Genomic DNA, 23,733 nt, shown 5'->3' on the forward strand with positions numbered 1-23,733 from the left:
TAAAGACATTGAAATAATTTTAAATGGTTTTATGCAAATAGCATAAATTTTAAAACAGAGCTAATATAAGGGTTTTTAAATTAATGCTCTGCATTGAAGTGCATCTTCTGAAAGCAACAGGATATTTAGAGAAATACATCTTGTACTTGGTAGACAGTCCTGAAGCTTGCTGTAGTAGTTAATCACAGAGATTCCCTGACTTTACACATTATGTATGGTATAATGCAGAAGCATGAGACTATTCATTTCAACAGTATGACTTTAATTCTTATTAGCTCTCTAGATGATACAGGGCCTGTAAAGTATTTTGATAGTTACCCTCTTTCTTCTTTTTGGACCACCACTGATCTTCTCAAAGAGTAAGTTCTTGCTCTGGAAGGAGAAGAAATGCAGCCATCAAATTCATTACACTTTTCTTTAAAAACATAACTTTTGCTGTTAATTATTACCAAGTTTAGAGGGGTGTGTAATTTTATGGGAAAGATAAACCACAAATAAATATTTAGATATTCCTGCTAACATTTTGCAGTTCTTCAGGAGCAGTCACAGTCTTATTGACAATTTAAAAGCCAGTAATTTTCCACTATGTTGCATTATATTATCATCTGTGTTCAGGCAGTAAGTGCTTCAAGTACGTGCTGGTGTAATGATATTGACTGGATGTTCCCCATCATGTGATACACAGTATAAATATATATAATGAAAAAAAGAAAAAAGACAACAGAAAAAATGAAAATTAAGAGCGGGAGGGAGAAGAAGCAGGAATCCTGCCCCTGATACATGTTTCTATACACTCGAGGTGCCACAAGAACAGGAGCAAAAATATTTGCTTTACAAGGGATTTTGTAATTCCTTTTAAAAACAGCAATTGGCGTCATTCCTACTGTTTTGTTGTCTTTGCTTATTCCATTCCAGATATCAACACTTCCCAGTGCAAAGTTCTGCTGAAAGGAGTTCAGTGCCAACTCTTCCTTTGTTTAAGTGGTGCCCTCAATAAAGTCTCTAAAAACCATTTGGTCTATAACATTTTTAATGGCAAACCTTTTAAAAACTGCCAAAAACATCTTGGCAGAAGAGAAAGTTACGATGATGAGAAAAGAAGAAGAAAAAACACAACACAAAAAACCCCTCTGACCATAGTTTACATAAGTGCATCCACATATTGTTGTATTTCATACAAGTAAGTGAATTCTAACAAAGTCTGGAATAACACACATGCTCAACACATTTTGTTTCAATTGTGTATTATGAAGAAAAACAAAACTAAACCCTAACCTGAAAATGGAAGGAGAGAAGAATTACATGTATAAAAGCAGAACACTGTATAAACAAGGCCATTAATTCTGCTATAAACAACTGACCTAACATTGCTTGTATAAATAGAAAGTGTAATTCTAGCGCAAGACAAATTCACCAAACACTTCTATCCTCTCTGCAGCCCTGATATGAGAAAAAACAAACATTTTCAAGTGTTACAATGAAATCTGCCAAAATTGTCTGTTTTGTACTTCTCATGTTCATTAAACCCCAAATTCACAAGGCCCATCTCTTGCCCAACCTCAGTTATTTTGTCTGAGTTGTGCCAAAAGGGAACAGATGAAGCTGGCCAAGGGAGACGTTCTTGACTAGTCATTTATGCAAACTCACTTCGGGAAAATTCCAGTTTAACATTTTTAAGAAAACTTCAGATGTGTAAATTATTCTATTTATGGAACAAAGCACTGCTGAAGCCTTTCTTTGTAAACTATTTGACCTTATACCTTCCACAGAGGAATAGCATTTCTGAAACAGAAAGAATTTCATGACTACTGCAGCTAAAATTTCTGTCACTCAGGAAAATTCCTTACAATTGAACTGTTCCTGCTCAGGAAGATCATATTTTGTTTAGTCTCTTTGGGAATGTTTAAGACTGTAACTACTACTTAAGCATTATGTGGAGTGCAAAGCAAATGAGGTTATGGAGCATGAGCTAAGAGTGTTCTTGTATGGTTATAGCAATCCTGAAAATATGTTCCACTGTGTAAGGGCCCAAGCTCATCAGGCACCAAAATTTGCCCATGAAGTGCTCACCATTCTCATCCATCACTTAGGAGCTGTTAGGAATGAAGGCAGAATTTCTCCAGTTAAAGATACACCTCATATGGAGACATGCTGCATGTGAATTGCTGCTTTCCCCTAACTCTGGAGCTTCCTTTGCACCCTCCTGGCTACTTGGATTAGGACACTACAGGTTGGGATTTGGGTGGGAAAAACTCAGAAATTGAAATGCTTACAATTAACCAACTAAGGTTAGGGAGAGTTACCCTTAGATCTTTCAGACTTCGCTGAAACTTCTTTAAATCAGTGATAAGCAGCAGCTCTGTAATCTGGACCTGCACAATTATTAAGCAAAACTGAAAAAGCAAATTGCATTAACAAGCTTTCAGCCCTTTCAGAAGGGCTTTTTTTCTGCCAATTTAGTCTTATTGGGAATATCAAGCATGACAATTTTTATTACACCAAGCATACTACACTGAATTAAACAATCTGTACTGTCTGAAATTGAAAACCTACCATAACCTGTACTAATACTCACCATTGCCATCCAGATATTTGGTAAAGAAGGATTAGTGTTACTCACTGTAACTGAATTAATTAAATCTGAGTAACTAGTTTCATGTTTACATTACAATTAGGAAGCCAGAGATGATAACTTCTTTAACAAGAAGTTCAACTTTGTCAAATATTTTTATCCCTGTTTCCCATTTGCCTTTCTTTGCACTGTCTTGGAACCCTCCACTGTAGCTGACAAGCAAAACTGGCATTATTTCTACCCTTAGAGTGAAATGTTATCCATTGCTTCAGTAAAAAGAGATGTTACTGAAAAACATAGTTGCTTTTAATTTTCCATTTGTACTGATACTCATGTCAGAAACCACAGCTGAATTGCCCTCCTCTTTTTAACCCCTACATGTGGTAGTGGTTAACACTTGGGGTTTCAATAAATAACTTACATATAAGTGGGGTTTAGATTTGTATTGTAAATTCTATATTGTATGCTATCTTTTTGCAACTCTTTCTGGATGCCAACAGCAGTTTTTCAGACTGTCTAAAGAGTCAAATTGCAAGATGCAGAAAAAGCAGACTAAAATGGAAAGTACCTGTCTCCTAAAAGGAAAAGTCTGAACTGAAGGGAAAAGAAAACAAACCAACCAACAACATAAATCTTAAAAACTACAGTTGCACAATAGCGTATAAACTTCCAAAAGTTCTTTATCTTACTAGTCCCACTATCCCCTCTAGGTTTTCCATGTATGAGGAGAAAAAAGAAAATAAAGAGTCCTTGGGCTGGGGGAGAGCATAAGCTGTCTATCTCACCATATAAACAGCTTGTTCCCAAGACTTCCCACAGGTCAGCACATTGATATATGGAAAGTTGACCCAAAGACATGAAAATTCTTCCTCTCTTCCCTCTCCTAATCCAGTATACATTTGTTATGATTCATATACTGTACCATCCTATCTATTAGTAGTATCTACACATAGCGTCTACATGGAATCATACACTTTCCTGTATGAGATAGCTTCTAGACTTATTTTACTCTTGTGTCTGCTTTTCACAGGGTACTGCAGAGGTCCCACAGCTTTGCAAGCATGAGAGTCTGTCACCAAAACAAATCAACCAACCTGTTTCTTTCCCATTATTCATGAACGAGTGGCTCTTCCCCCCTCCCCCCCTCCCCCCGACCTGCTAACGTAATTTGGATTTTACTGTGGTTACACTAAGGAATGCGTGCTGGCTCCTTGAAAGGACAAGTCAGAAGGAACTACAACGCTGCCTCAACCACTCTGTGGCAGGAAAAGGCAGGGGAGAAGCTCCCCCAAGAGCTGTGAGCACACGCCAGCTCATACGGGTCCAGGAGACACTCTGGCTCCAAGGGCTTCAGATGGTGGTGACAGCCTAGTGCCTTCACAGCACGCAGGAGCTGGTGGAAATGCAGTCCGTAAATACAAAGCCATTACAGCCCCTGGGGCATTTGGTCCTAGGCTCTTCCACAGGAGAAGCGGGAATGGGCTGCTGATGGACAGACGGGATTCTGGTGGCTGGGGGCAGTGGGAGGATGAGGATGCACACAGTTGGCTCTGTTGGTCATTTACAACCTAAATCCAGATGACAGTTAGTGACCTAAAAGATCTGATCTACTTTATCTCTCATTTATAAAGTCTCAAACAGTTAATTTTTAGAGTGCTTTTCTGATCTTACTTTTCTAGAGAGATAAAAATAGCAAAACTAGCCATAAAACCAGATACGGTTGTATTTATCTTTTTAATGTGTAGTAATATTCAATGAGGAGGCAATTGGGGCAATTCTGGATCTCAGCAGAACATTTGCTCATGCACATTACCAGCTGTTTCATCACTAATTAAAAAGATCTGGACTTGGCTATGCTGCAGCTAGATATGATTACTGTTTAGTACCTAACAGTCTGTTTTAATCCATGCGTGAGCAGCTTTTTTCCCCTGAATTAGCAGTGATGGATGGAGAAATAAAAAAGGCCAGTATTCACTAATGATTACCTACGATTTGTTAAGTGTATATGTTGCTGATGACAATGTAGTATGTATGCTTGATTCTGAAATATTGCTATAGGCCAAAGATTTACAGAGGTGCTTTTATAGTCTTCAAAATGGTATTATGAAAGTAAATTACTTATGAATAATAAGAAAAATAACAGCATTATCTGGCATAAACAAGAAAGTTCACCATCTGGTGTTTTTAAAATGAAAACCTTTGATGGTAATTACTTAGAATGCAACAAGAGTTTCCAAAATTTGGATATTTGGCATGATTCTCTCTAGAAATTTAGCAGTCGCATAAGTAATTAAGACTATAAATCTTCACTGGTTCGATTATGAATGATGAATCATTGTCTCACAATTACAGCAGGAGCAGAGGCTGCCAAGCATGTCCATTTATCGATATATGCTTACAGAGTGCTGGTTCAGGGCAATCTTCAGTTGTTAGAGTGTTATAACAATATAAAATGATATTTCATTATTTTCTCTAGAAGACTAAATTATGATCATTGTTCTTGTTTTCCTGGCACCTGAAAATGGATTTGGGATTGGACATCTAACTGATGTAATCTAAGATTAAGCAGCAGAGCTCGCTTTGGAGCCTTTACCCTCCAGAAATAGTCTAGCTGGAGTTATTAAGGTCCTTGTATGCTCAGAGCAAGAATTTTGCCCTTAGTGCAGCTTGCTGTCTTTATTATATGCAATGTGCAAAATAGGTTTTTAATGTAATATAGTGCACAACCTGAACAGAGGAAGAAGCAGCATCAGTCCTCAAAATCCTTATGCCAGAGAGGATTCCTCAGACCAATTTGCTTGAACCGAGATTTTTTAAGGTGTTCATGTGCTGCTGCACTCCATTTCTTTATTTAGTATCTAAATAGCTGAACAGTGAACAGTCACTGAACCTGGATAATCTTTCAGATTAGGGCCCTGCCACATTTCGAAGCCTTGTGCTAAAATCTGGACTAATTTCGATTACATGTTCACTGCAGTTTGAAATGTGGTTTGCTGCATTATCAAGCCCATACACAGTTGTTGTGCTTTGGGACAGGTAATAGCAGAAGGATTTCTACTTTCTATTTTTATGGGCTTTTCACCAATCACAGTCATTATTCCTATATTTTTAAGGGCAAGTCCATCTTTTTTAGAAGTTTCCCTTAGAGTAATTTTTCCAGCAATAAGCACTATATTCTCCTTGTGGTTTCATAGTATCCCATGCAGCAGACAATACCCAGTTTCATATGCAACAGAAACACTCAAGCAGCATGTACTTACCCACTTGCCCATGTTGGGATAGTCATGCTCTGGATCAAAAAGGTGTTGGTGCAGCTGGTATTCTCTGCTGAACTCTGCTGTGTCTGGGGTGTTTTCTAGACACCCATCATCAACTGCAAAAGTATGTTAGAAAGCACTATGTGCCACATTAAGCAACAAACTTCTTAAATGCAACTATGCAACTGAAAAAAAAATAAAAACAAAACTAGATGACTAGAAAATATCAGATTTTTTTTTTTAAAGGAGTTTGTCAAGATATATTTAATTAAAAAAAAAAATCCCAACTACACAATTTAATGAAACTTTGAAACTGAACAAATTTATTTTCCAAGCTCTCCCAGTCCTTTTTGTTTTCCTTTTAAATTAGTCATTGAGCTTGATTTTACATAGAACTGTATGTTATTCTGGTTCAGAAAGGATCAGATCCTCTTTTCATTTTTAAATGCCCACAGGAAGCTTTAGAAATTGTTCAGGCAATACTTTTGAAACTCATGGTAAAACAATGCTGTGAGCAAAGACAGAATTTCCTTCACTGAGTAGCTTAGCTCTTCATGAATTCCATTTCTGGTTTGCTACTTTGTTCAAAATGGCTGAAAATCATTTATGCATCATAAGAGCTCATAAAAATGCAATGTGGCAGAAGTTTTATGCTGAAGACATTTCTGCAGATTGGTATGTATCTGATGGGTCCAGAAACCTCCTTTAATCACAATGGATGATTCTGCGGACAGTGTCACTTCAAGGATAATAGCCTTTTAAAAATCAGCTTATGGAGTTTTTACCAAAAAAAAGTCATCTTTAGATTAAATGAAGATTCAGTGACTTGAGGCCAGAGTAGCTCTTTGGATACAGTCTGTTCCTGGAGCTCCCTCTGCTTTGTCAACATGAGGAGCTTGCAGTCTGAGTTCCTGTCAGACATACCCAAGGAGATTCTACCATGGGGCGTGATGCTGGACACCCAAGCAGCTACATCTGCTAGAATGCAGGCACTCCAGAGCGGACACCTGCAAACTTTCCCTTTTGTCCTTGTGTGATCATCATGTAAAAAGATTTGCAGATGGATTATCTTCCTCCCTTAGATGCGGGAAACAGTAAAGACTTGACTTAAAAATGAGTTGATTCAATGACCTAAGGAGGTTATTCTAAGTCCAAGAGATCCTGCTTTCTCTCTTTTCTCCTTAAAACAGGGGAAAAAAATAAAATTCCCAATAGGAGACAGGGGAAAACTAACCACACTGGTTAAACAACACAGAAACCATTAAACTTAGTTACAAGCACTTAAAAATTATTTCAGTCTCAGCAGGGACAAGGTCATTGCAAGAGAGAAGCAGGTGACAACAGAAATGTGGTAGACTTTCTCAGAGCATCTGTGTCTTTTTGGTAGAAAACTCAAAAGGCAGCTGGACATATGTGTGCCCTCTGTGACTGCTAATCCAAAAGTCTTCAAGCTCAAGTGCTCCAGTCTTCTTTATTCCTCCTGTGGAATGTGCATATGTAGACAGTGACTGGAGAAATTGTTTTCCATTAAGGAAATTCACAGACCTGATTGAGGAAGGCCTCCGGTAATTTGTATGCATAATACAGTCACCACTTGAATTTCCATTTAAGGCTCTGAAAAGCATTTTACTCTAATCCTAGTAGATACTATCTTCACTCCCAGAGTACCTACGACAGAGCCATTTATCCTAGCAGGCAGCACTTCCCTAAGAATTCCCCCTGCATTCAGCTCTGACTGTATTAGCTTAGCTAACAACTTTTATTTCACCTAAGAAAGAAAAATTGAAGGGATTTTCAAATACATTTCTCTGCATGTCAGGTTTTAAATTTATTTGTCTAATCACTAACAGAAGTCTAATGGGCAAGCACAGAACTTAGAAAGTCTCTGTGTGTGATATGTGTGTGAGAAAACTTAAACCCATCATTTGCAACCTGTCAGGCAACAGTTACATTGAACAAAATGGAAGATTAGATATTATTTCAGAATAGATGCAGGCATCATCACCAAACATGCTGTAATAGAAAACACTAAGGGAGGACTATTCAAGGTCTCATCATATTTTTGAGTGAAATGTAAAAACACTGTTTGCAAAACTCTTCATGTCATTTTTGTTTTTTATCAATTCTAAGCTAGTTAGAACATTTTTTAATAAGAATACAGACAACTGGTTTGCATTATCCACATAACATAAAAGAAGACTAAACAGAAAAGATTTTTAAAGGATCTCTTAGCTCACAAATGAAAAAATGAGAAAAATAAAATGTTCATTCCCAGTTCCAGCTCCCAAGGCAGCCAATGGGTATTTTACTACTACTTTCAGAACTGGAAGTCATTCCTTAGCTCAAATAACAGGAAAAAGATCAATTCCCTTAGGGTCTGCCTATATCGTGCACATGCAGTGCTGCTTTTGACACCCTTTAGCACAAGCTACCCAAGCACTGCTTGGTATATGTGCAGCTGCAAGCTGAGGGACACACTGGTTATCTCGGGTACCATACTGCTCTGCGCTCTGAGGCTGCACTGCTCCTCTGCCAGAGTGACCCTGCATGCAACGCGCTGGAGTACGTCCACGTCGTTCTCTGTTTCTTGGCACAGATGCACCCTCAGTGAGCTATAAAGCCACATGGACTGGAGCCAAAGTATCTTAAATATTGACTTATGGTCTGGGTTGGAGATCAGGGCAGACAGTTTCACTCCTCTTGGCACAACGAAAGTCTCTAAAATAAGGGTAAATCTCATCTCTACAGAATGATAACTTTTTTCAGGGGCCAGCCTAAAAATGAACTCCCTCAGGAACAAAACACTGTCATAAATCTCACTATCTCCTACTCCAAAGTCAACATGATTTCTTCCACCTGACCTTCTCTAGCACTCATATAGCAATACAGAAGGTGTGCATATTAATAAAAAAAATAATAAAAAAATAAAAAGCTTATCTAAAACACCTTGATCGATCAACAGTTCTGCTCCTTGGGTAGAGAATGGAACACCCACTGCTGATCAACTGCTTAGTACAGCACTGAAAGACTGAAAAATGTATAGTGAAGACAGAGGTGAGAAGGCCACAGCAGAATTACCTGTTTTTCCAATAGGGCAGGGATTTGGAGGGTCAGGATATCCTTGGTCTTCACTGAAATCCTTTGGTACATTATCTCCTGTCAGCTCAGCCACAATGTTTGGGATATTGCCGTAAGGACCCAAGTGCTGGAGACCCTCATGTGCACCACCTAGCAAAGATGACATACACACACTGCCTTTTTACAAGAGTAAAAGTGTGAGCGCTTTCATTGCTTCAAGTAATCCAGACTTTAAAATACATGTATAATTGTTACAGAGACAGATCCAAGTTTAGATTTCAAACATCTCTTTTAGAAACATAACTCTGTGACCTAAATCGGATTACTTCGGTAATGAAAAATGAAACTAGGAAATGAAATCAGTCAGTTATCATTAATCTTAGGGTTATGTTTCTTCCTTAACTATTTAAGTTAGAGGAAAGAAAATGAAAAGAAAAAGACACACAGACAGTAATGGAACTTAATAGATTTACATCATGATCATCTTCAGTCACCAACACCACTACTGTTTATTGTAGCAACTAATAACTGAAGAAGATATGGCAAGACAGCACCATGGCAAAAAGACAAAGTTAATGACACCAGAAAAATAATGGCTATTTGTACAGCCTAGAAATACACCAATGAATTTGTGGGGGACCCAAGGTATAGCAAATTTGGTTGTATACAACTAGGAAAATTATTTTTAAATCAAACCACTTTTTAAAAACCAATTTGAGTTTCCTGCAGTAATGGTGAAAAGTGAGTAAGAGTCCATACTGCTGATGGGAATTCTTGTGCAGGTATACTTACACAGTGGTCTGTATGGTATGAGACATTATACTCAGTGAATTTTATACTTTTACTTGGTAGATCAGTCCTAGATGCAGGCTTTTGTATTTGCCTGCATATATTTGCATGAAGCACCATCACTGCAAGGTTACAACAGCAGCATGCACGTAATAACGTATTACTACATGTGTTATTATAAAACTACATGCAAGTTTTATAACTCAGTGGTGGAGGACACAGTGGGTGATGGGCTTCCTGTCCCTGGGCAAATGCACACAGAAGTGGTGTGCAACAGCCTTCTTCCACACATCTCAGCTTGGGCACCTTGCCTTTGATTAGCAGGGTCTTCCATTAAAGGTTTGGGAACCAAGCTCAGGCCATTCTCTTTATATGTCTCTCTACAAATATTTATCTGCTGCAGACCTTTTCTGCACGCATTACTGGCCAAATGCATCTACAGGCTAAAACCCATCTGCTTGCAGAGTTTTGCAAATACTATTGTACAGGATTCTTTTGAATTCCAGTCAAATAAAAGCTTCATTTCAAGCATGCTCTTTTCCTCTGCCATATGACAGCCACCACACACATTGCAGCAACAGCTAATATAGTTATTGAGTACTGAAATGGCTGTGTGACAGCAACATTTTTTAAAAAAACCTACATAATGAGGGATAACAACATACAGTCAACATATAAATTCCTAACATATAAATTCATAACTAACAATGAATGAGAGGAAAACCAATTTGAATGATTGGAAAATGTGAGTTAAAGAGTGAACAAAGACATACCTGTTTGAGTAAAAAGGGTAATCACCATATTATCACCAAATAGTTTTATTTACATTTCTGTAATTTTCATAGGTCCAAAAGATTGAAATAAAGATTGTGAACATGAAAGCTGCTCAAGAAGAACCATTCAAGTACTCCTGTTCCAACTTATGAATAAATACTACCAGCCTAAAGCATCTTTTATACAGCTAGGCACTGTAAGCTAACATAATCACTTTCAAAAATTGCTAACATAAGGCAGTCTTGAGAAATTTTGTATTCATTTCTACATTTAGAAGTGGTAGTTGAGTCAAATCGTCTAAATTTTGTAAATAATCAGTTGGAAGCTGGCATTAAAGTACCAGAAGCAAGATAGTCTATAAACATATATATTTCAATTCTATTTGCACAATGGACTAAAATCTAACCAACATGTTAATTTTGCCCCTCGAGCACACATTTCTTATTCTGTAATGCAATACTGAAGGAAAGTTTTATAGATATGTAACAAACATAAAAGTAGCCTTATAAAAAAATTTGCATCTGTGTCACATGAGGTTTTCCCTTGTAGCTGACCATGAGACCTGGTACTAAAACCACAATAGCGTTATACACACTATGAACTTTACTATATATTCACAGTCCATAGTCAGCACAAAGATGGTGCTTGTAAGAACTGTGTAGATTCACAATAATGCTATGGGGATGAGGTTAAAAAATGTATAACATACATTTAATCTAATGTCACTTGATTAACATCTAGTGTATACCATAAAATATTTCCTTTGTACTGAGCCCCTCCACATGAAGATTGATTGCATATACGTACTTAAAAGCATCAGGTTATGATTCTGCTGTAAACTACAGAACCACATAATCAATACGTGTTTGAACATCCTGTATACAATGTGGTTCACTATGGGACAATCCATCAGATAGAAGCATATCTATGCTTGTGTGTGGTGCAGACCTCTTGGCACCAAAGCTCCATCCATAAAGAAAACAGAGGTACTTAGCAGGCTCCAGTGTGCTATATATACATGTAAGTTTAAACTGACTGCCAACCCTTGACTGAGTACAAAATAATATTTTTATATTAATATAAAGGATTGTTTCCTTTAGGTATAAATGTCCAGGATCATTTCAGGGTTTTTCCTTTCTTTCCAAGAGTGAAGACAATAGCACCTGCTCTGGTGCCATAATTTAGGACACTTGAGTAAAATCACTCAAGTAATAGCATTACACTCAAGTGATAGCATTAGCAAAGCCCATTCCTTATAAAATCTGATAAATAGTGCACTCAGTAAAGACTGCAATAATAAAAATGAAATGCTATGAATATACCACATAGGGATATTATGTACAGTAATTCACAAGCCACATTAGTTTTGGTATAGTAATGTTACTGATTTGAAGAAATGTATTAGGATTAAATACACTGCAGATACCAGGTCAAAATACCGTGACACAAACATATACAGTCAGCTACAAATATGGCACAAAATGGTTCTCTTGAACCTCCTATCAGAGACTGAAAGACAAAGACAACTACTACGTATCAAGGAACTTCTTTTAACTTCCTACCCAAGGGAAGCATGAGACACACCATTGTTAAATTATTCGAAACTGGACTAGCAAAAATACAGAGGAATAGTACAGAGAACATGCTTGTACTGAGAAAGGATGACCTAGATAAACCTGTTTTTTCCTCATCTCTCCTTACTTCTTGTATGAACCGGCTTTTGTGTGCCCCATTCTGGCAAAAAAATCCTCCAAACCAATCATCTCCCTTTCACATGTGGGATTTCTGTGTGAGCATGTAGTGATTTTACATCTCTACAGGATAAATTGGAAGTTTAGGTCTCTTGGACTGAGGTCAGTACTGTCATAAGTAAGATTTGGATTTCATTTAAAATATATGCACCAAATATATGTAACCATCTTCAGGCACTGACCGTGAACTATTGCAGAGTGGAAAACAAAAATGGAACAATGCCCCTCCCCTTTCCTATAATTCTGGAAAATCATCTCATTAATTGCTGGTATCATCTCAATTAGAGATATCTGGAATGACTGAAAATTTAAAGTGCTCACATTTAAGCTCATTTCTTTGTAGAAGCAATACTGTCTCTATGGGTGGGAGGACAACATGACTGTTCTTGGAGAAAAAGAAAGGGGGGGGGGGGGGGGGAAGAAAGGAAAGAAAACAAAGAGCAACTAATTCCCTACCAGTATTGAACATTCTCCTGATCAAACACATCCAATGGAAATGCTGTTAGTCCACTGAAGTTAGAGTTGTTGCTACCCATCTACTGGTAGCATAAAGAACAACAGAAACAAATCTGCTCTCAGAAGCAATCCTCCACATCAAATGCTGCAAAAAATGCATTTTCATTTCATAGGTTAGGTACAAGGAAGAAGTTCTTTACTGTTATGGTGGTGAGGCACTGGAACAGGTTGCCCAAAGAAGTGGTAAATGCTCCATCCCTGGCAGTGTTCAAGGCCAGGGTGGGCAACATGGTCTAGTGTGAGGTGTCCCTGCCCATGGCAGGGGGTTGGAACTAGATGATCTTAAGGTCCTTTCCAACTATTCTATGATTTACCTTATATCGCTAAAAGCTTTACAGTCCAAATGTGATTTCTCCCATGCATCTTCAGCTAGCTTCATCTTAGAGTCTTATCCTGGTTGCTGAGATGGATTAAGATCAAATAAGAGGCACTGAAAAAATTGCAAAGTATCACATTTTCTCTGTTCCACAGAAGCTGCTAAATAAGAGAGTAGGAAAGGAGAAAGAGCACAGGAGAACCAAGTATGGAAAATTGCAAACCTAGCCAACTTCCTTAACCTTTCAAGATCATACCTCGGGAAACCCAAGAAAACTACAGCTATACATACTCAAGCATCCCAGATTCCAGAGTCAGATTGTCTTCTTAATGACACAAAGTTTCTTAAACTATAAAGATTAATCTTCTTTTTTTTTTTCTGCAGAGGGACAAATTCTTTTCAATGTGTTTTCTAAAGCCTTAAGCACACATATCATACAATTACTGATCTTGCTTTCTGTGAATAATTCCATTCTATCCCATATTTTAATTACAAACAGTACAAATATTTAACATATTAAATGTTTTTTTGTGAAATGGTTAGGACCAAAGTAATGTCAATGCCTCTCTCACAATAAATTCATCACATTAGCTTATATAACATTATTATTCATTATTCAAATTGCACACACAATAAAAAAAAAAATCCAGCAGCTGACAGCAAAAACAATCTCTTAAGCCTGCCTTGGTTGAGCAGTCCTCTAATGGACTATATTAGTTTGCCCTTCAGTCTGAGCAGAAAGCTTTTGCACTTCACTGTGTGGATAAGCTTACTTTTTACAGACAGTGCAACGGGCAGTATGCAGCAATAGACCCCCTCTGCCATGCTGACTTCCAGCTGCCGTGCATCAGCAGAGTCAAAGGGAAGCATGTCCAGCACACACCTGGTGTGTTATGGTAGCTGCCATAACTTTACCTTTCTAATGACCACGTGTGCAGTGCATGGCTCTATGGAACCAGGCAACAAAAGGAAGCAGGTGATCTACTTTATCCCATGAGGCACAGGACACTTTTTCAGTCCCATAAATGTAAGTGCGCCAATGAAAGACTGGAGGACTTTATTCACTCTCATTGACACTGGCTGCATGAGGAGTCCAGATGCTCCATCAATGTCAGCACACTCACAGAAAAATACTTCTTTTGCACCTATAACGTGAAGCATGGGGGGCCCAGAATTGTCCAGAATAGGACCGTGCCTTCTGTCTACCACTCCACTCACAAAGTTTTCCTGTTCATTTCCCCACTCAAATTCGTTCAATTCCATTTCCCCTGAAGATAGCTCAAAGTCCCAGCTGATTCTTCAACAGAAGTGTTTAAAAACTTCTCATGCCTGTCTGACAGCTGCCACCAGGATGGACTCCCTCAAACAACCTTGCTATGAACAATCCATGTGGGGCTACAAGGCTCCCAAGTCTCTGCTTTGGTGAGTTGGTATAACCTCACAACTCCAAAAGCAAAGTCAAGATGAGGTTTCTTTTGCACCTGAACAAGTGTTGGCACATGATGAAGACGCAAGAGTAGTGAGATGAAGAGCCATGCCAGGCAAGACCAGTGCTGCTCTTTGGTGGTGTAAGAGGTACTTGAGCCAGCTAACCTGAGGTACTAAAGCATCCCAAGGGAAGAAACCAGCTTCTTCCTCCCTTCTGTTCAGTGGCTGAGTACATTCCTCTTCTCATTCATCCCTGCAGCAGATGTGAGGGCACTGCTGAAAGCATGCAGGACAGGAAGCACAGAGAGAATGGCTCTGGAAACCTCCGGAGCATGCCAGAGATCCTATCTCCTGCACATGAGACCACAATCAAGAAAAGCAAGAATCTCTTCTTTGTCTAGACTTCTAAAATATCTTTTCATGGAACCAAATAAATTTTAAAAGCTTCTCTTACTGTATTTAAAAATCAGATGGAAGCAGGGGAAATGCACATAATTTTGAGAACAATTAGAAAAAGGTATAAATCCTAACTAAGGATTATTTTATGCACATGAAAGACAAGCAGGAAAAAAAAATCTTTGAAAACAAGAGCTCATCATAATTTGTCCAATATTCACTGGCAGATTTTTAAATACTTATGGACCATATTCCATTGCTAGATAAAATTTTACAGTTTCATATTAAATTTCTACATAGCATCTGCTAACACTAGAAAACAGAAGAACTATGAAGTATGAGACAATACAGAAGCTATCATATTCCCTCCTCTCCTCAGGTTTTTTACCTCTCTTACCAGATTACTTCCCTCCAGTAACATGTAAAAAAAAAAAAGCAATTAAAAATGCTACAAATCCCATTCTAACTGATTAATTACCTTTAAGTACATGATAATCTACTTAATTCTAAATCCCTAAAGATCTGCTTCCTTTCTTTCCTGAAAGAGTTCCATCTCAAATGGCTTTCACCTTTGATGGCATCTTTTAAAGATAAGTAAGTCCCCAAGTCAGAACCCCATGCAAGTAACGGATCTGGAGAGAAAGAGGGTTTAATATACTTTTCTTCTTGCATGTCCCATTGACTGACTTCTCTGACAAGCACATTAGTTTTGAGAAATTTCCCTGCCTCTTGCCAGACACACCAAGGAGACAAGAGCAGTGTCTACGCACCTCCTGCAGCACCAGGGCATTGAGGAAGGGCAGTTCCTGAAACTGAGAAGTAGCAGAGCCCACCCACTGTCTCCACTGGATCCTGCCCTTACTCCTCAAGAGGGAAAGCTGTCAAACACCTTGAGGTAACATGATACCACTTCCACATAGTGATACAAGCACCAGTTTTGTTTTCTTATTATTCGCTGCTTGTCATGGTTTATAAATTTAAATGGAAGTGTTACAGGCCAAATTTTCAACCGCTTGTCTTTATTAAAGAACAAATAGTCACACTGATTCATTATTTTCCTGGTTTTGGAGTTACAGGTATAATTGTTTCACATTTTCTTCACAGAGCTGTGCCATATCACTTAGATAAAGAAAACCTACTGTGAGCCGCCACTGTCATTTGGCAGTGTCATTACTTTTTAAATTCAAGGGTTATCATTTTAAATCACTTCTCCTATGACATGTACCTACCACTGCCTGATACTCAAATTCTAGTTACATTTGACATTACAGTTTGGGGAATAAAATACAAAGAAAACAATAGGAATTCTTAGTTAGATTTATACAAATCCAGATGAAAAGTGAGGCTTTACCATTGTCATTTTATGTTACAAATTTGAGATGTTCATATTAAATTTTGAAATAATATTTCCTGGGCTATTTCAGTAATTTGCAAAATAAAAAAAAAACAACCAAAAAAAAAAAAAAAATCCCCAACAACCCAACCCAAAAAAACTAAACCCAAACAAACAAACAAATACACCCTGCAACAACTGAAAGCGGAGACTACTAGTGATATTGTGGTTCGATCTTGTTTGTAAAATGTCAGGCCCATAATGCAGCATTCGACTTTGGTCACACGAGCTTCAGCAAAAGCAGTCCCAATGTGCATGCGAATTTAAATCCTAAGTACAGCAGGACTTTCTCTATAAAACAGGTGCAATAATCCAAACCCCAAAGGATCGTGTGGTCTCTTTGCACTAAACTGATATGACAAAGTAGCCCTGAAGCAGCAGAAGGACTGCCCAGCCCTGCGGCACGCTGCCAGCCCAGGACTCCATCACTGCTACTTGAGAGGCAGGCACAGCAGATGTAAACTAGAGCAAAGAGGATGCAGCCATCACATTGCCATGCTTGCTGACCCCCAGATACCATGCTCCCATGTGTCAGTGGTTATTACTTCTAGTCACCCAGTGAAGTCCAAATATATTCAGGCATAAGCACAGCACACACTAGTCCAAAAGCAATTGAGTGCAAAGGTAATTTCTGTACTGCTTTCACTGGGTGTATTCATAACCAAAGTTTTGGCAACTTTCTAATAAGATTTTACTGTTCTTGTAACAAACAAGTAGCAGTTCTGCAGGTATGTTACAGGCCAGACAGCAAAGTAACCCAGCACTTAGTTCTCTTATTAGGAAAATGGAAACAAAATAGACATTAACACACATGAGTAATTGCATAATTTTACAGGGAGTAAAACTTTCACGCAAAGCGCTGTTTGTACAGTCTGTGCTGACAAGTCATTAACTACCAGTTGTTAGTAGAAATATTAGCATAATGTTCCAGCCTCTTTTGAGTTTAATAATCTCAATCAGGCAAACAGTAACTAACTTTTTATAAATCAATAATCAGGTATGTATTTCCTTTCAAAATAGTCAAATAAACCTTAGCCTTTTCTCAGCGGCTCTAAGCAGCGTCTGCAGGAGAGTCAAAAGCTTCCCAAAGAGGCATAATTATTTTCTTATTCCTACAACTGATTAGGATTTAAAAGACATCATTTAATGTTGTCACTGAGGCTCACAGCATTACGCCTCTTTTGCAGCTCTGGGCTGTCATGCCAGCACTTTCATCAACCATCATCACGTCTGAAGTATTTTTAAGAAATAAAAACAAAACAAACCAAACACAAACAAACAAGCCACCCAAGAGGTTTTCCGTTGTACTGAATTATACAGAAGACAATGAAAATGTAAGGAGATCATATTTGCAAAATGAAAATAAGACCACATTTCCCATTACGAAGTGAAGTCCTATGAACTGCCCGAGCTGAGCTAAAGGTGCCCCCATGCGTTTAAGTGAGTTTTTACTGTTCTCCCAAGCTTGGCTTAATAGTCCTGAAAGCTGCATTACACATATATTCCTTTCCCCTCCCTCCCCCTGCAAGAAAACCCCTTAAATATTGGAATAAGCTTACAAGCATGCAAGGGAAGAAAACCAAAAAACATGTGGTCTCTTACTCAATAAATTCCCTGACAGGCAGAAAAAATAACTTGTATGGTTTTGAAATGTTGAAGGTATTTCCTTATTTTATTCTTTTGTCCTCTGTTGACACAGATACAGCCTCCTTCTTGTTTATAGAAAATCTGAATGTAGCCTAGTGGTGCTTGTACAGTATTTTAGTGATAAACCTAAAGAGTAACTACGGAAATACAGCTACTCAACAAAAACTCGTTTGCTTTTCTACTTTTTTCCCTCTGTTTATAGATTGTGGTAAGTTACTTTACAACAGCTTTCTGGAAAGATAAATTAACAAGGAGAGTGAATATCAGAGAAATTAAAGTAGTTAATATGGGTATATTACTTTTAGGAATCGGGATGTGCAGAAAGAAATCTAGTAACTGGTCAGCAAAACCCAGCTGTCTCCAAGATACCTCCTCGGGTGTTAAAAACATCTTCACTTGACACTCATCACCCAGGATCTGTTTGGTTTCTGCGTGCTGACATGCCATGCACCATCTGCTGGCTGCGATAGCCGAGTGCAGGGAAGCAGCCAGCAAATTCCCATTTTTGTGACATATTTACCCTGTGAACTGCTTTCAGCCAGCTAACAGAGCCCTGGCAAAGAAAGGGAGCTCAGGCTGCCGCCGCACCTCCCTACGGGCTCCATCCTCCCCAGGCGGCTCTCGTTGCCACCGAGAGAGGGGAAAGCCACACCACTCATGCTCCTCTGGACCTCTGACCTCCCCTTGGGTTACACACAGCTTGAACTTCACAGGTATTTCTTGGTAGATTGAACTCTTTATCAGGCATTTTCTAGACTCTAGTCCTATTTCAGCAGCTTGACCTGAGATAACAGGTAAACTGACAAATGCAAAGGGAAGTAAAAATAAAAACAAACGTACGTGTATTTCTAGATTTCAATATAAGAAAAGGCAGTAACTTCTTTCAATTAACAAGCCATACCTTTTTCTATCTATCAACAAGAAAGCTGGCCACTTAGGAAACAGAATACATGCTGCAAAATGTATTTTCTGAAAAGTGTCTATCTTTTGTTTGTCTTTGGTACACTGCAAGTTTGTGACTTCACTTACTACAGCCAAGGAAGCCCTCAGCTTTTTTTTTTTTTTTTGGCAAGACTGGGGCAGAATGACCATGTATCATTCTTTGCAACACATCCATCGTGTGGCTTTTAGCATTTTAAAGTCAAAATATGATTAGCACCAGAAAATATGTAAATAGCTGAGATGGAAAATGGGCATAATTAAGAAATATGCTTATGAACTAACAGCAATAGTATTTTTTAGATATATGCAATTATTAAGATCTTACTCAGCTGGAAAAGGTTTTTATAATAATCACTTAAATTTGCAAACATTTTATTACAATCAGGCTGCTAGTATAAACTTGTCTACATTATGTCTCCAAATTCCAAAGCCAGAAGAATTAACTTTTCCTGGCAGCACCTTGTTTGCAAGTGTACATATACAACCAGTGAGCTTGGCTGAAGCTGAAGTTACCTGAAGCAATCAACACTGCTGCAGGTCTACACTGGTGGAGCAATTTCTGATGAGAAACATTTTGTTAACTAAAACAATTTTCTGTAGGAATATACGAAAATTATTAAGCTCTGGTTGATAAATGTGTTGGGTTTTTTTTATGTGGAGATGAAATAACTGATCAAAATGAGAAAGAGACGTATTCCAGAACAGCCAGCGGGTCGATTATGAGGATGCTGGCAAGGGGTGAACCAGGTTTTAAACTGTCTGCATTGGTCACTGCAACCTACAGTACAATAAATGGCTGGAAGTCAACCCTCCTAGCAGCTTGGAATTGCTCAATTTTACTCTCCACCAGTTTCAGGCAAAAATTCCTGATGAAAGCAGCACCTCAGAAGAGTAGTTAGTGAACTATCACTTTGCCATGACAGTATTTAGGATGAAAACTCTATTTTGCTTTGACATAATCCAATTATTGTTAAACTTCTTTCTTCCCTTCCCCCTTAATTTTCCCTTCTATCATCTTGTATATATTTTTAAGGACTTGCACACCAAATTATTAGCCAGTGACGAAAGTGTAACTACGTTGTGGAAAGCCCATAGAGGAATCCTTCAGAATCTAAAACTTTGTACTGATGTGCACGAAAAACACATGTAGTTATTTCTTTCTCAACCATAAATTATTTATTGTTCATATGGATAACACTGGGAATATAAATCACAAGTCCTCTCTCAATACTCCTCAATTCTCTTGTCAGCCAATACCTGTGGTACAAGCATGAGGTTTTTTTGCTCAAACATTACAACCTATGGCACTGTTTCTTGCACTGCTCAGTTCACCTCCTTGCATGCTGGCCAAGAAGCAGCTGAGGCACAAGCAAGCTGTAAGAGCTCACTACCATCAGATACATTCTTCCAGAAAGCCCCACACGTCTGTTCGGCACAGCAGGGATTAGAGCTTCCTCCTCTGAAGAAATAATTTCTACATCATGTGACTGAATTTTACAAAATATTTGTGTAAGATTCAGCCCTTCCAAACCTCGCAAAACCCCAGTTCAGAGTATTTTTACCATAGTGAGCATTACACTTCATCTGCCCATAGCAAGTCAATGCCTCATGGGAGTTGTTGTTCAAATGCCACCTGTCTTCATTCCTCACCAGAGGACAAGGTCCTTGCCTGAATCCAGTTCCCAATCTGTTTTGTTCAGAAAATATTGGCTGACTGGAGCTACTGAGAGGTCAGGAATGTCAGTCCCCTGGCAGTAACTGACTGAGGGGAAAATGGTAAAAAGTGCAATTTTTCATGCAGATACTGTATGCGGAAGTATTATGCATTTCAATCTCTTACAGAACTAGACTGCCTTGAATAAGTGTCTTACCATGACACTTTAACAGTTCTGTTTCCAAATTTGACAGCTAATAGAAAGTCAAACCTGTTGTGCAGGTTCTTCCCCAAATTATGAAAAAATAAATATTCAAAGAGAATAAAACAAGAGCATTATTAACTGATTGGTAAGTGGTATATTAAATTCTGAAGTCTTTCACAACGTAATAGTTAAAATCAGTGGTATGGAATGAAATACAAGTTTTGTTGGATTAACTATCCTGTAGTTCATGGTCTATATTTAAAGATAAACTCATAGCGAAAATTCACTGAATTATGAGAAAATATACATAAGATCATGTTAATCTTTTAACTGGAACCAACACTTTCAAAACACTTTCTTAAGCTGAAGTTTCCAATCAGATAATTTAAGAGATACCTACTTATATATCTGTAGATAGTCATAGGTCACCACAAGAAACTAAAGAAAGAGCAAGTGATTACTAGCTGAAAAACCTAGCACAAAACACTCTATCAAAAGCAACATTTGACATGAAGGTCTTATTTGCTTGTCTACTTCTACACTTATTGATAGCTGAGATTGGATCTTTGTCAGAGATCCTGTTTTGCTTATCTTTTCTAACGTGCATATATATATAAAAAAAGTCTGGGGAAAAAAGGGAGATGGAGGGTAAAATTACTCACTTCGACAAGTCTGTCCCAATTTTTCTACAGACAAATACCCATAATGGAGGAGGAAAAGGCACAGACCAAATTTTATGACTTAAGCCTAATCACTGCCATTTAAGTTTTCAGAGTTTCCTTAGAAAATATACAAGCTTAGGTCTGCAATTATTTGGCAGAAATGCCTATGCAGCTTTATTCCTCTCCTTAGCCTCCATTAAGGCAATTGTATCTTTTTGTCTATCTATGGCTCTGAATGGGGACAAAAAGGGCGCAGACCGATTAACTGTGAAAACTTTCTACACTATGTCAAATTGGTTCAGTTTTGAGAGAGGGGTTTAGAGTTTCTGTTCTGTTTTGATGTTAACACAGAAACTGCAATATTTGGAGTTGCATACCTTCAACTTTTTGCTGTAATCCCAAAATAAAAGCTAGTTTATCACCATTCAAATAGCAATACATTGCAAAATTATCCTAATACCCTAACATTTGAGCCAGATACTTCAGATGGTTTGCATAGTTATAAAAGACTGATTCCAAGGCAAATTTACTCACACAGAGGAAGACCATAAGTACTGGCCAAAAAAATAAACCTGAGACCAGAGCATTCATCACAGCAACATGGTGCTGAGGTGATACTTCCAGATGCAGGGAGAGGAGCAGCTTCATGTCTCGTCTCCACCCCTGCAGCTGGAGTGTTCCCCTTGCCCACAGCTCCGCAAGCTCCAGCACTGATCCTGTACCACAGACACTGCACAGGGTGCAGCAGCACATGGGAAGAACCCCCATATAAGGTTTCTCCCTTTTTCATGCATGACACTGCAAACGTAAGAGTTGTTCTGTTCTGCAAACATTTCTAAAAACCCATGAGATATGAACTCTATAGGTCACATTTGTTTCATGTGAAATAATTATGTTATATATTCATACACACTGCTGCAGAAGTTTAGTAAACCCACTGTTTTGAGGTTCTAGAGAGCAAATGCTTCTAAGACAGTATGAATTTCTCTACAAAACCTGTACATTATAAAAATGAACCACTTCTGCCAAAATCATTACATTAAGGAAGGTAAAAGACGAATGACGATTCTAAAACAAAGATCGGGCAACAAAATGGTGAAAAAGTCCATGATATGCTAGGGATATTCTGCATCTATATGCAAAACAGTAATTATTACTAAAGAATACTATTAAATTAATCATAACTCAAAGCAGAAATTAGCTACCTTCAATGTTCTGTGGACCAACCAGATTCATAGCCTGGTGTGCTGGATATTCTACCCGGGGTCTGGCAATGCCCAATTGCTCCATAACGCCATGGAGAAGCCTCTGAATATCTGCTTCAGAAACCCTGTCAGGAGTCCTAGGGCTGTGGCTAAAAGCTGAAGCCAATCCAAATGCCAGCAGAAATACCATGTTACAAAGCACGGCAGGTGTCATTCTGGCAGCTGCTTTTATCCTGTGAAAAAGAAAGGAATTTGATTATAAATGATAGTGGGAAAAAAAGTCTAGTATGCATGCTGGAAATAACTTCTGCTCTTACTACCGCACACCACAGCTTACTACCACAGCTTCTAGGGGCAGCTGAAAATCTAGCCAGCTGAAAACTGGAGGAGGAGCAAGGCTATCAGGGTGGATGGTTCTTCTCTTCTAAAAGAAAATATTAAGTAGCAAACTGCAGAATTAAATTTTCTGATTTGTGTTTGTCTATAGCATTCATTTACAGTCACTGCAAACAAAATGGATCCACTGTTTCATTTAATGAGACTACATGTCCCCTCCCATTTATTCTATTTTATAATGCTCTGGGCTGAAAGCAAAGAACCCTTCATCCTGGAACTGTGTTTTCCAAGCTCTGAAAAATTAATCACTCGAAACTGCTGTACAACCTGGATTATATTTTATTGGTACCTTAAGACAAGAGGCTTTCTGCTTCATATGCATCATCTTCCCCGCCTGAAGCAAATAGGTTTCATTTTTGTCCTTTCACTAAATGGCTGCACAGTGTAGTTTAATTAGGCAAAGGAGAAGAAAAAATATATCAAGCACCACTTACTGTCTTCTTTGAGAGGCTGAATTTTAACCAGAACGCTTGTTTCTTAAAGCTCCACTTCCCCTCGCATCAGAGAATAATTGAAATGCATCACCTCCAATCCCTTGAATAAACAAAAATCCCCGCGGTGCCCCCTACCTTCCTTGAAAAACACCCAGCTACCCGATTTCTGCACGCCAGACGTTTACAGATGTTCCACTGCTCCCGCCGCCCCACGTAAGGCACCTGAAAACGTCTTTGAGACAAAAATGGCTGAAAGAGCCAAGGCTGGAAATATTCCCCGACACGCCGGTGCGCGGCTCCCCTAGAGCAGAGCACAGC

At 38.4% G+C, this 23,733-nt stretch overlaps 1 protein-coding gene across 1 annotated transcript; it reads right to left on the reverse strand.

The window, feature by feature from the left end:
* Positions 1-318: 318 nt before the first annotated feature.
* SCG5 (secretogranin V (7B2 protein)) lies at positions 319-23,670 on the reverse strand (the record flags this gene model as incomplete). Its single annotated transcript, XM_010010988.1, has 5 exons — positions 23,416-23,670; positions 22,586-22,818; positions 8,908-9,057; positions 5,833-5,945; positions 319-372 (listed from the first exon to the last, which is right to left on the reverse strand). Coding segments are annotated over exons 2-5 (531 nt in total), but the record flags the coding sequence as incomplete, so codon positions are not given.
* Positions 23,671-23,733: the final 63 nt, after the last annotated feature.

The sequence above is a fragment of the Nestor notabilis genome, unplaced genomic scaffold (assembly GCF_000696875.1).
Source record: "Nestor notabilis isolate BGI_N333 unplaced genomic scaffold, ASM69687v1 scaffold31313, whole genome shotgun sequence".
In the NCBI taxonomy this organism is placed as follows: Eukaryota; Metazoa; Chordata; class Aves; order Psittaciformes; family Psittacidae; genus Nestor; species Nestor notabilis.